The sequence below is a fragment of the Abramis brama genome (assembly GCF_963993115.1).
Source record: "Abramis brama genome assembly, chromosome: 2".
Taxonomy (NCBI): domain Eukaryota; kingdom Metazoa; phylum Chordata; class Actinopteri; order Cypriniformes; family Leuciscidae; genus Abramis; species Abramis brama.
Genome location: NC_139964.1, coordinates 46,713,289 through 46,727,675, shown reverse-complemented (window position 1 = coordinate 46,727,675; position 14,387 = coordinate 46,713,289). Strand labels below are relative to the sequence as shown.

General features: G+C 40.3%; 1 protein-coding gene across 2 annotated transcripts in view; it reads left to right on the top strand.

Annotated features, from left to right (window-relative positions):
* Positions 1–14,387, top strand: part of pspc1 (paraspeckle component 1) — a 55,919-nt gene that overhangs the window by 12,624 nt on the left and 28,908 nt on the right. For both annotated transcript variants that reach the window (XM_084107175.1, XM_084107176.1), the window contains exons 2-5: positions 3,570–3,871; positions 4,000–4,095; positions 4,194–4,390; positions 4,656–4,740. In XM_084107175.1, the coding sequence (XP_083963301.1) occupies positions 3,570–3,871; positions 4,000–4,095; positions 4,194–4,390; positions 4,656–4,740 (680 nt within the window). The remainder of the gene's footprint in view (positions 1–3,569; positions 3,872–3,999; positions 4,096–4,193; positions 4,391–4,655; positions 4,741–14,387) is intronic.

Below are 14,387 nucleotides of genomic sequence, written 5' to 3'. Positions count from 1 at the left end.
GAACCCGCGGCCATCAGGGCCGGGCTGAAGCTGGTACCCGGGTGTTGAACGGGGTCCGAAAACTTGGTCCATATATCAAACACGCTTGCATGAATTAATATGAAACTCAGTACACATATAGATCTCATCGGGCCGAACAACTTTCCCTTGGCCAAGTTTTACGCCAGCCCAACAGGAAGTTGGCTATTATGGGTTGTTTGGTAAACGCTTGCTGTGGAATTTGAAATACTCCTAGCCAATTCATCCAATCGACAATAAACTCGGTGTGCATGAAGTCAAGACATTGAGGATGCTAAATTGCGGAAGGATTTTTGATATCTCGTACGGTTTGGCCGTGGCGAGGAAACTAATTTATTGCGAGAAAAGAGAAACACGAAATATTATAACTTCTGCATACATTAACTGATCTTGATGAAACTTCAGCAGTGTGTTCGTGGTAAGAGGCCGATCAGATGGATGCAACTATTGTGAGTCAAAGTTATAGCACCACCAACTGGCAGCAGGAAGTGTGTCACTTTCAAAATGCTTTTGACAAAAGTGTGTGTGTGTGTGGGGGGGGGGGTTAGTTTTACCTACAGTTACAAAACTCAGTACGTATATTGTTCTCATCGAGACGGACAACTTTCTAATTTATAGTCATTAGCTCCGAGCAACAGGAAGTCAGATATTTTGGTTTTGCTATAGTGAGGGATTAAAGTAATGTCCAAAAAGGAAACACTAAAAGCCTCATATCTTCTAGAAATGTAATTATACACCATTTATTTCTATATAAAAGTATACAAATATCACAACTAAACCCATTGTATTCTTTTTTTTCTTTTCAATTTAAGAATTATAAGTTTAAAAACAGTAATAGTAAAAAAATAATAATAAAGTAATACCGTGGGGAGAACAAGTATTTGATACACTGCTGATTTTTCAGGTTTTCCTACTTACAAAGCATGTAGAGGTCTGTCATTTTTATCATAGGTACACTTCAACTGTGAGAGACGGAATCTAAAACAAAAATCCAGAAAATCACATTGTATGATCAAACTCAATCAAACACTCAATCAAACAGACTCCAACCTCTCCACAATGGCCAAGACCAGAGAGCTGTGTAAGGACATCAGGGATAAAATTGTAGACCTGCACAAGGCTGGGATGGGCTACAGGACAATAGGCAAGCAGCTTGGTGAGAAGGCAACAACTGTTGGCGCAATTATTTGAAAATGGAAGAAGTTCTAAGATGACGGTCAATCTCCCTCGGTCTGGGGCACCATGCAAGATCTCACCTCGTGCGGCATCAATGATCATGAGGAAGGTGAGGGATCAGCCCAGAACTACACGGCAGGACCTGGTCAATGACCTGAAGAGAGCTGGGACCACAGTCTCAAAGAAAACCATTAGTAACACACTACACTGTCATAGATTAAAATCCTGCAGCACATGCAAGGTCCCCCTGCTCAAGCCAGCGCATTTCCAGGCCCGTCTGAAGTTTGCCAATGACCATCTGGATGATCCAGAGGAGGAATGGGAGAAGGTCATGTGGTCTGATGAGACAAAAATTGAGCTTTTTGGTCTAAACTCCACTCGCCGTGTTTGGAGGAAGAAGAAGGATGAGTACAACCCCAAGAACACCATCCCAACCGTGAAGCATGGAGGTGGAAACATTATTCTTTGGGGATGCTTTTCTGCAAAGGGGACAGGACGACTGCACCGTATTGAGGGGAGGATGGATGGGGCCATGTATCGCGAGATCTTGGCCAACAACCTCCTTCCCTCAGTAAGAGCATTGAAGATGGGTCGTGGCTGGGTCTTCCAGCATGACAACGACCCGAAACACACAGCCAGGGCAACTAAGGAGTGGCTCCGTGAGAAGCATCTCAAGGTCCTGGAGTGTCCTAGCCAGTCTCCAGACCTGAACCCAATAGAAAATCTTTGGAGGGAGCTGAAAGTCCGTATTGCCCAGCGACAGCCCTGAAACCTGAAGGATCTGGAGAAGGTCTGTATGGAGGAGTGGGCCAAAATCCCTGCTGCAGTGTGTGCAAACCTGGTCAAGAACTACAGGAAACGTATGATCTCTGTAATTGCAAACAAAGGTTTCTGTACCAAATATTAAGTTCTGCTTTTCTGATGTATCAAATATGTATGTCATGCAATAAAATGCAAATTATTTTTCTTAAAAATCATACAATGTGATTTTCTGGATTTTTGTTTTAGATTCCGTCACTCACAGTTGAAGAGTACCTATGATAAAAATTACAGACTTCTACATACTTTGTAAGTGGGAAAACCTGCAAAATCGGCAGTGTATCAAATACTTGTTCTCCCCACTGTACATAGGGCTATACTGCCCTCTTGTGTTCAAAATCAGGTAGGCCTATTGTATCTATATAAAAAATATACTAGGTATGTGACAGTGAGAATATTTTACCACCGGTTAATCAATGTGTGACACCGCTGGGGGCTTTTGAATCGCTAACTTAAAAACGAAAGTAAAATATGTTCGTCCGTACGGACATTGATAATGGTGCAGAGCAGAGCGAGTGTTTTCAATGAATTCCTATGGAAGTAGGAATGAACTAAAAAACGTTGACTCTGTTCTGCTCGTTCCTCGCCGTGGGCGCGCACCGTTATGAATGCCCATGCAGCCGTGAGCATTTTAGTTTAATTTTTAAATTAGCGCCTTTCGGGGGGTGGATAGCTTGAATTTATTTTACAAAAGCACAATGTTGTGTTTTATTGCGACCGTACACAAATATAAGTTAACACTTTGCAGTTTGAATGATGTCCTGTATGAACAAAATGATGATGTTTTTATGTGTCCACTGTTCAATCGCGCCCGCGCCACACCCACACACACACACACACACATTCCAGCATTGCAATCTTGACATCGCAGCCTGTTCATTATATATAATAATAATAAAATAGTCAACCTAACATATAAAAATTACACTGCTTTGTTTAAATAGTCAGTAGTACAATTCGTACCATTCACAGTAAGCACCGCTCCACTGTGATGTTTCCAAGCACATTTTTGCGCGTGTGAAGAGGATGATTTTTTCCGTCGATATTGGAACGTGAGTGAAGTACAAAGCCTATGATAAAGAATAGTTTAGCATCCAAATACATTGCAAATGTTGAAACATTTTGATTCTAATGAGAGAGTTACGTGAGCCCACTGCTTACTTTCGTTTTCATTTTTATTTTATTTCGTTTTGGCTTGTTTATAGTTATTTTTTTATTCTTGTTCCGTTCTGAATATCATTAAATTTAAAGGATTTGTTGTGGAATATTTTGAGTGTATCATAATATCAGAATAATTCTCTAGTTTTAGTGATTCCCTAGTTATCTTTTTATTTAATTTTTTTCATTTTTCTAATCAGGTCAGGCAAGTAAAATTCTCTGTGTCTTGTCCCTTAAATTTTATATATATATATAAAATTTATATATAGGGTATATAAGGGTAACTAAACCTTTAGGGTAACTAAAGGCACCAGGGTGGCGGTGCCACCAGCTTGGGCCCGTCATCGCTGCTCGCAGCTATATTTATATTTTCAATTATCACTGTTTTGATTATTCAGGAGACAAGGACACTTGCAGAGATTGCTAAGGCTGAGCTGGACGGCACGGTGGTGGGGAACAGGCCCATCCGGATTCGTTTTGCCACACATGGGGCTGCACTCACAGTACGAAACCTCTCACCAGTGGTGTCTAATGAGCTTCTTGAACAGGCCTTCTCACAGTTCGGCCCAGTAGAGCGGGCAGTCGTGGTGGTTGATGACCGAGGACGACCCACAGGCAAGGGGATTGTGGAGTTTGCCAATAAGCCGGCTGCCCGAAAAGCCTTGGACCGCTGTGCAGATGGAGCCCTTTTGCTTACAATGTAACAACTTTTCATTCTCACAGTATGATCTGTGTTTATCAGTGATTGACCTGTCTGTATATCAAATATGTTAAGTCAAGTAAGAGAGTTTTGACATGGATTTTTTTTCCTTAATTTTTGTCCTTCAGGTCCCCTCGTCCAGTCATTCTTGAGCCAACAGAACAGTTTGATGATGAAGATGGTCTATCAGAAAAACTGTTGCAAAAATCAGCACAGTATCACAAGTATGTATTTAGATAATTGAGATTAATTGCATTCCAAATGCCTATAGTATATCTAAAGAAAAAAAGTTTTAAATTAACCACAAGAATCTGCAATACAGGGAACGGGAGCATCAGCCACGCTTTGCACAGCCAGGCACCTTTGAGTTTGAGTACTCATCTCGCTGGAAGGCTCTGGATGAGATGGATAAACAGCAGAGGGAACAAGTGGAACGCAACATACAGGAGGCAAAAGAGAAATTGGAGGCTGAAATGGAGGCTGCCAAACATGAGCATCAACTCATGATGATGAGACAAGGTAGTATGCAGTTTTACAACATATTAGTTTTCTAAAAGAGCCACTTATTTTGCCCACCACAATGTTGTGAGGGAAATACTTAAAATTTGGATATACATTTTTTTTTTTTGCTTAAAGGCATAAATTGTAATGAGGACAACATACATGAGTACACAATGACTGTGATCTCCCACAACCAGTGTGTTGTCTTGTTTCCCTCCTTCAGGGAACAGTACTTATATTCTTAACTTTGTCATTGTAAATATTTGTGGACTAATACCAACAGATCTCATGAGACGTCAGGAGGAACTGCGACGCTTGGAGGAGCTCAGGAATCAGGAGCTGCAGAAACGCAAGCAGGTTGAGATGAGGTGTGCGTTTATTCCTTTTTTTATTATTATTATTCCACATTCCCGATGTTTTCCTTTAAACTATTTGCAAATTAAACTTTTAATACCGAAGTGTCAAAATAGGAATGATTTGAAAGCTTAGAGTCTGAACTTTACAATGAATGTTGTCAGTTTGATTAACTTCTAAGTAGTGCCAAGTTGCAGATAAATAAATAAAAATCATCATTTGTGAAATACTTTTTTGTACCATGTATGTAATGCGTCAAAAACATCTTAGAGCTCAGATAGTCATGTGTCATATGTAAGACCCACATGTAAATAATATACGGATGCAGCATTTATGTCACGTTTTCGCTCGTAATTTCATGAAACATGCTCCGATCGTGGACAATGGCACATCATTAATTACAGCAGATTCTCACGATTAAAATTAGTAAATTAAAATAAGTCCATGAGTTGATCAACATAATCCATTGCGTCGATCACAAGATACAAGGAACAATTTTAAAAATACCCATTAGTGGGGTGTCAAGGGCTAAACAAATGCTGTAACTTTTGATTACTTAACACTAGAACTACCGGAATTCCATAACTACTAGAACGACCATAGCGGTCATTCTGACCGTTCATACTTTGACGTTCATATGGCTGTACTGAACGTCATTTTCGTCATGTCATATCTATTGTACATGTTAACCTTCTCTTTTCCAATGAAGCTTTTAATTCCTGTCGTTATAGCCCTTAAAACAAGCACAAAAGAAAGATTCCCCCGACAGGTGCTGCCTCTATTTGAGGAACGTTTTGCGTCAAAATAATATTTTTTTCACCGCACTCACGACGTGAATAGACATGCACAAAAGTTAGGAAACGTCAAAGCTTCATACCGTTTAGTACAGCCCTGTTTGTAAATAAGTTAAATAATCAATACAAAATCTAAAAATAAATGGATCTACAATGATAGGTAATAATAAACAGGACACAAAATTTTAATTCAAATGAATGTGAAAATGTATACAAACAGGCTAAGAAAAAAACATGAACATTAGCTAAACAAGAAAACGAACTGCTTTGGAACGATTAGTTTCAGTGAACAAAAAATATTAATGAACAAAATCAGGTTAACTGCCCATTTGAACGGCGCAAACACCCCGCATCATTGACGCTTACGCACATTCCACACAGATAAACACCGCCTTTCGTGTGCAGCTCCCACACAGTTTGTGACATTTGGCACATGTCTCCTTGGTTTTATTTTGTTTGCAGTTCCTCTAGTTGTATGGCTTTTGATTCCATGTGGTCGGAGCGAAGTTCGCTCGCCAGTCGTGTGATGAAGTCCCTCCGCAAAACCTGCAATGTAGCGGACTTATGATATTTATAATGCGTGCGGTCAAAATGACCGTTATGGTCATTCTAGGTAGAAATAGTCAGAACTGTTGTGTGTTTTGTGATTTTAATAAAATAACAGTGTCAGAATAAAATATACACATATTTAGGAAAAGTCAGAGTCCTACAGCCACATTTATTTTATTTTAACAAAGTCATTACACTGTAAAATTTAAAAACGGTCAAAATGACCGCCTTGGGAGTTCTAGTGTTAATGCTATCACCACAACATTCCATACAGATGCAGCTCACATGTCGGGGAACTTCACTAAAAAAGAATTTTCCTCTTACCTTATTTCCTTCCTGAGCTATTGCATGTCAAATAAGAAAGATATGTAAAACTATAATACCATTTTTTTTTTAATAAAATTATTTATTTATTTATTTATTTATCTATCAGCAGTTTCTCAGCATGAGAATGTCCAAATGTAATGATTTTTTTTTTTACTTCTAAAAATTTGGTTTTCTATCAAACGATGCCTACCTTTTTACTCTCCTTGCTACAGTTTTGGAGCAGTTTTATGAGTACTTCTGTGTATGTCACTCTAAAATATAGAAAACAAACAACTTTAAAAATGCCTTCAGGGCTGTCACACTTGCGCTACTTCAGACAAAAAGATTTGCAGCAGTCAATTTGTCATGTCCAGTGTGAACAGTGGCATGGTCGCATCTTTTTTTTTTCTTTTTTTCTCTGAAATGTCACTTTTGTTTTCAGTAAGTATAGTAATCATACAGGCAGTACACTTTCATATAACAGGACACTTCAGAACTGGAAGAATTATTAGAATTAATTACTAAATAACTAGAATTATTCGATTTACGGTCGTCTTCAGTAATATAAAAATGTGTTCTGTGTAGTACTTGTATTCATAGTATTAGTACTTGCATCATAGAATAACTATATTATAATTTGTACAAATATAGGATAAAAATCCTTTTTGCAGCCTAAAATAACATGCAGACATAGTGTGCAAATCAACATATGTTTGGTTTTGTACACCAGAAAGCAATTTTATGTGTTATCAGTGTACAAAAACACAACAAAAGCTTTGTAAACATTTAATCTGGTAAATATTTATTGAAGTGTTTACTTAGTTGTTGTTTCATGTCTACAAAACATTGCATATTCATTTATATTAATTGTTTCATTTAAACACGAAAGTTCACACAAATACACTATTTTGAAGGTTAGAAAGCCAAACATGTTATAGAAATAAATAAATGATCTAAAATGGGCCTATTGATAATTACTTATGGACTTTTTGAGCTACAAATGATAATTTCACACACATTTTAAATGGACCTATTGAAAGGAACCCTTCATCTAAATGTAAATGTTAAACGTGTCCACTTTTACCACATCTTATGATCACATATAGTGGGCTCTACAAACACTGGCACACATGGTAAATATAAATATGAGCAAAACTGTGAAAATGTGTTTTTGCAATTCACAAAAATCTTTTTTTTCTTTTCTTTATTTATTTATTTATTTATAATAAAAAAAATCATCTTCTATAATATATATTTTAATATCTATTAAAATAGATTAACAATATTAAATTTTATTAATTAATTATTAAATGATATTAAAAAAAATCTTCACTTTTTAACACTAGAACTCCCAAGGCGGTCATTTTGACCGTTTTTAAATTTTACAGTGTAATAACTTTGTTAAAATAAAATAAATGTGGCAATAGGACTCTGACTTTTCCTAAATATGTGTGTATTTTATTCTGACACTGTTATTTTATTAAAATCACAAAACACACAACAGTTCTGACTATTTCTACCTAGAATTACCATAACGGTCATTTTGACCGCACGCATTATAAATATCATAAGTCCGCTACATTGCAAGTTTTGCGGAGGGACTTCATCACACGACTGGCGAGCGAACTTCGCTCCGACCACATGGAATCAAAAGCCATACAACTGGAGGAACTGCAAAAAAAATAAAACCAAGGAGACATGTGCCAAATGTCACAAAGTGTGTGGGAGCTGCACACGAAAGGCGGTGTTTACCTGTGTGGAATGTGCGTAAGCGTCAATGATGCGGGGTGTTTGCGCCGTTCAAATGGGCAGTTAACCTGATTTTGTTCGTTAATATTTTTTGTTCACTGAAACTAATCGTTCTAAAGCAGTTCGTTTTCTTGTTTAGCTAATGTTCACGTTTTTTTCTTAGCCTGTTTGTATACATTTTCACATTCATTTGAATTAAAATTTTGTGTCCTGTTTATTATTACCTATCATTGTATATCCATTTATTTTTAGATTTTGTATTGATTATTGAACTTATTTACAAACAAGGCTGTACTAAACGGTATGAAGCTTTGACGTTTCCTAACTTTTGTGCATGTCTATTCACGTCGTGAGTGCGGTGAAAAAAATATTATTTTGATGCAAAACGTTCCTCAAATAGAGGCAGCACCTGTCGGGGGAATCTTTCTTTTGTGCTTGTTTTAAGGGCTATGACGACAGGAATTAAAAGCTTCATTGGAAAAGAGAAGGTTAACATGTACAATAGATATGACATGACGAAAATGACGTTCAGTACGGCCATATGAACGTCAAAGTATGAACGGTCAGAATGACCGCTATGGTCGTTCTAGTAGTTAAGGAATTCCGGTAGTTCTAGTGTTAACACTAAGTACAGCCTTTTACATTCTTATACATTCATTAAAATTCCATACAACCATAAGATCGCTGCATTTACTCTACAAAGTTTTTTTTTTTTTTTTAACACTCAGAACAAGAATGCTCCTCCTGTTTTAGCAAATGGTAATATATTCAAAATTGACTATTATAATCGTAATGAATGCAAAATGTTAGATTTTGCTGTATTTGGCAGAACAGTTGTTTGGGTGGCTCGCCAATGTATTAGATTTCTCTAATTCATAAAATAAGTAAGTTTGACTCATTAATTTCCATCATTAAAAGTTCATAATTAGCATCAACAATTGTAATACGTTTAAAATAATGTTGAAAGGAAGAAGACGGGGTTGGCTTGACTGAGACTCGTGTCTTTATTTCACAATCAGGAGATCACACAAAAACATAAATCCACGGTGCGGGCGCTTCCAATAACTCTGTCCACCAGTGCTCTCCAGAGCTTTCTCACACTTTCAGTAGCTCAGTCCACCAGTGCTCTCCAGAGCTTTCTCACACTTTCAGTAGCTCAGTCCACCAGTGCTCTCCAGAGCTTTCTCAGTCCTGGCTGCTCACGAGTCTGTCAGTCCCTCTCTGCCGCTTCTCATCTCCCAGGTGGCTTTATATGGTCTCTTCATGCCAATTACTGAAACAAGACACAGGTGTTTGTCATTTGCACTTGAGCCACTTACGCCACGCTTGTCTCCCGACTATCTCTCCCGTTACAGACCTCGCTGAACCACGCCACCCTTGCCACATACCCCTACTGCCCGACTCAGGCCCACCCTCCCTCTATCTCCTGGGACAGCAGCCCCCTGTCCGATGTGTCAGTCTGCAACAAGAAGGGGAGAGAAAAATCAGGAGAATGTCAGAGCGCCTCACCACATAGAGCAGCTTTTACCTGAGTGAAAGCCTGCTGGCTCTGCTCTGTCCACTGGACTGGATCTAGTGCTTCCTTTTTAGTGAGATCAGTCAGCGGGCTGGCGAGGTCTGAAAAATTTGGCACAAACCTTCAATAATATCCTGCCAGCCCCAGGAACTGTCTCACCTCTTTTTTGGTCTTGGGTCTCGGGGAAGTTGTAACTTCAGTGGTCTTATCAATTTGGGGACGCACCTGCCCGTGACCTAAGTAGAAACCCTCCGGAAATACCTGACCTCCACACGCCCAACCACACACTTCTTTGGGTTGGCCGTCACCCCGGCCAGTCTCAGCGCTCTCAGGACAACGCGCACATACTCCATATGACACTGCCAGTCATTACTATAAATATAAGATGCAGCATGCGGCCGGAGAATTTGGTCCATGAGGTGCTGAAACATAGCCAGAGCACCGAACAACCCGAAAGGAAGCGTAACGAATTGGTGTAATCCAAACAGCGTTGTAAAGGCCGTTGATAGAGGCGATAAGGGGATCTGCCAATACCCTTTAGTTAAATCCAGTGTAGAATAAAAACGAGCGGTGCCCAGCCGATCAACCAGTTCGTCAACACGCGGCATTGGATACACGTCCAACTTCGACACAGCATTAACTTTGCGGTAATCCACACAGAAACTAACAGAGCCATCAGTTTTAGGTACTAAAACTATCGGCCTTGCTCAATCACTGTTGGATTCTTCTATGACCCCCATCTCAAGCATTGTCTCTTAATTCAGTCTGAACCACTTTTTTGTATTCAGGTAACCTGTATGGCCAGCTGCACACCACCACGCCTGGCTCGGTCGTAATATGGTGCTGAATGAGATTTGTTTGAACACGTCAGCAAATTCTGCCTGCAACTTGGCTACATAAGTGATCTGGGACAGCGAAAGATGATCTCCTCCCAGAGCCAGAGTGAGAGATTGATTCTGGTATTCACTTCTGGCCCGAGATCATCTTCTGCACTAATTACCATCATCAGCCTCACTCCATTTTTTTAAGGAGGTTGAGGTGATAAATTTGATGTGTCCTATTCCTATCCGTTCAAACTACATCTTAATTGAGATCCCCAACTCGCTGTGTGACCTCAAAGGGTCCTTGCCACTTTGTGAGTAATTTGGAACTCGATGTAGGGAGCAATACAAGGACTTTATCTTCCAGTGTAAATTCTCTGTTTGTCCTGAGCCTGTAACAAATTCTCCATCGAGAGCCGCCCCAATGTGTGGAGTTTTGTTCTCAGGTCCAGGACATACTGAATTTAATTTCGACTTTCCGAAGGTCCTTTCTCCCAAGTTTCCTTTAGGACGTCTAAGACCCTGCGGGGCTGACAACCATAAAGGAGCTCGGAAAGGGAAAACCCGGCTTGCGGGACCTCGCGCACAACGAACGAGGGGTTCCAACCATCACATAAATACCCCAATAATTCACTAAAAGCAGGCCAATTGGTTCCCAGAATTAGCGGTTGTCTGAGGTGCGGATTATTTGCCACCTCTACATTATGCTTTTGTCTCCTAAAATGGATAACAGCAGACACTATAGGATATTTCACCACGTCACCGTGCACACACCGTACCTGAACCATGCGGCTCCTGAACCATGCGCCCCCCTTGATACTCACAGGTATTTGGTACCAGCCAGCCTGACCAGGCAGCCTGCGAGACATCTGGGACCAGGATCATTGTCCCCAACTCCATCACCGGACACCTGTCAATGAAATATCCCAGGTCCCCGCAACGCCAACAGGCCCACCCAGACCTACCCTCCAATCTAGTGGTAGGAAATGGATCAAGTGATTGGCGTGAAGAGAGAGGGGGAGATGAAGCGGTATTGGTCCCGGCAGTGGTCAGCCCTGCACCCCTGGGCGGAGCTTGCGGGCCACCAGCATGATCCAGACCAGAACCACCCCGCCCTCGGGGTGGAACTCTAGGCGGGCCTGGAGGACGGGACCTAGGAAAAGGGACAGGTCGAGGGGAAGAGATAGAGGGAGGAAAAAAAGGGGAAGAGAGAGAGACTGCTGGCAGGGTTTCGCCGACCCCTGGGCACGCCACCATATGGTCCTCCGCCAGTTGAATGGCTGAGTCCAGCAACGTCAGGCGGTGGCACTGGACCCACTCTGCTGTCTTCCTGGGCAGGCGAGTGACGAACTGTTCCAGTACCACCTGATCGATGATCACCTCAACATCGCTTCCCTCAGCCAACAGCCATTTGCGGCAGGAGTCCCGGAGTTGTTGGGCCATCACGAACCGCTGTAAGATGGCCCTTTTCAGGTCTTCGAAGACCAGGAGGTTCCGGACAGGCAGTTGTTGGGCGGCCACTTGCACGTCACCAGACAGCAGTGGAATGAGGCGCACCAGTGATTGCTTCCGTGGCCACCCTCCTGTCTATTCGAACAGGTACAGGAAGACCTCTGGGTTATCCTGAGACCCCATTTTGTTCAACGGCAGGTGGGTGGGAGTGGTCTGGTGTGCTGTCGCCTCTGCCTGAACCTACCGGTTCATCCACTCAAGTATTGCGGAGCTAAACCATTTAGTGCTTTGTAAGTAATCAGCAATATTTTAAAATTTATACGATGTTTAATAGGGAGCCAATGCAGTGTTGACAGAACCGGGCTAATATGGTCATACTTCCTGGTTCTAGTAAGAACTCTAGCTGCTGCATTTTGGACCAGCTGTAGTTTTTAAGCGTTCAGTGCAACCACCCATAATAGCATTACAATAATCTAGCCTTGATGTCATGAACGCATGGACTAATTGTTCTGCATATTTCAATGACAGCATATGATGTAATTTAGATATATTTTTAAGATAAAAGAATGCGGTTTTACAGATGCAAGACACGTGACTTTCAAATGAAAGATTGGTATCAAAGAACGCACCCAGGTTCCTAACCGACGACGAAGGTTTGACAGAGCAGCCATCAAGTGTTAAACAGTATTCTAGATTATTGCGTGAGAATTTTTTTTGTCCAATAATTAGAATCTCTGTTTTTCAGAATTAAGTAGTAGGAATTTGCTAGTCATCCAGTTTTTTATATCAGCTATGCATTCCGTTAATTTTGTGAATTGGTAAGTTTCGTCAGGGTGTGAAGAAATATAGATCTGCGTATCATCAGCATAACAGTGAAAACTAATGCCATGCTTCCTAATGATATCTCCCAAGGGTAGCATGTACAGAGTGAACACTATCTGTATCTGACCATGGGAATGCTCTGACTGACTTTATCTCATGATGTGATAACCATTGCCTTGATTTAAATGTATCTAAAACCAAAGAATTAATTATTGACTTAATTATTGGGCGAAATAGAGATACTGCTACTGAGCATCATACATAATGTAAAGGTGGAAATGGTCTCATCATATAAATACTTGGGCACTGTTTTTGATGACCATCTTAAGTTTGATGTAAACAGCGCTGCCATCGTGAAGCAGGGGCAACAGAGAATTTACCTTCTCCGCAAACTAAACTCTTTCTCTGTCACGCCGGTCATCCTGTGTAGATTTTACCAGTCTTTTATTGAGTCTAAGTTTTTCTTCTATCTGCTGGTTCCACACCTTGACAGTTAAAGACAGGAATAGCCTGAACAACATTGTAAAAATCTGTTCAAAAATTATCGGTGTGAAACAGAGAGACCTTAATGTCTTCTGTAACCAACAAATAGTTCGGAAAGCAGTGAGTATCCTTGCCTCTCCGGGACATGCTTTGGCAGGTGAATTTTCTCTGTTGCCTTCTGGGCATCGTTATGCGCTTCCTGTGTGTAAGACGAACCGCCATTCCAAATCTTTTATTCCTTCTGCGATCAAACTTTTAAACTCTGTGTAGGGCTCCTTGGGTTATTTTTTTTTAAATAGAAGGGGAGGGAAGGAAGAGGAAAGGAAGGGAAAAAGAGGAAAAAAGTGCACATATTGATTGACGGTTGTATGTTGCGAATAATGTGTGTGATTTGTGTTATGTACTGTTGTATACATTGCTGCTCTTAACTAATTGCCCCTTGTGGGATCAATAAAGTTGATTGAATTGAATTGAATTGAACAGCAATGTTCCTGGTACTGAGCCTTGTGGTACGCCATACTGAACTTGTGATCGATAAGACATCTCTTCATTTACTGCTACAAACTGATAACGGTCAGATAAGTATGATTTAAACCATGCTAATGCAATTCCACTAATGCCAACATAATTTTCGATTCTATTTAAAAGAATGGTGTGGTCGATAGTGTCAAATGCAGCACCACGATCAAGTAACACTAATAGAGAGATACAACCACGATCGGATGATAAGAGCAAATCATTTGAAACTCTAATGAGAGCAGTCTCAGTACTATGGTACGGTCTAAATCCTGATTGAAAATCCTCGTGGATTTCATTTCTTTCTAAAAAAGAACATAGTTGTGAAGATACTGCCTTTTCTAGTATCTTTGACAGAAAAGGTAGATTTGAGATCGGCCTGTAATTGACTAATTCTGTAGGATCAAGTTGTGGGTTTTTTAACAAGCGGTTTAATCATAGCCAGCTTAAAATTTTTTGGTACGTATCCTAATGACAAAGATGAATTAATGATATTAAGAAGAGAATATATGACCTCTGGAAGCATCTCTTTCAGTAGCTTAGTTGGTATAGGGTCTAACATACATGTTGTTGAGTTAGATGATTTAACGAGTTTAGCAAATTCTTCCTCTCCTATAGCAATGAATGAATCTAATTTTTCCTTAGGGAGACTA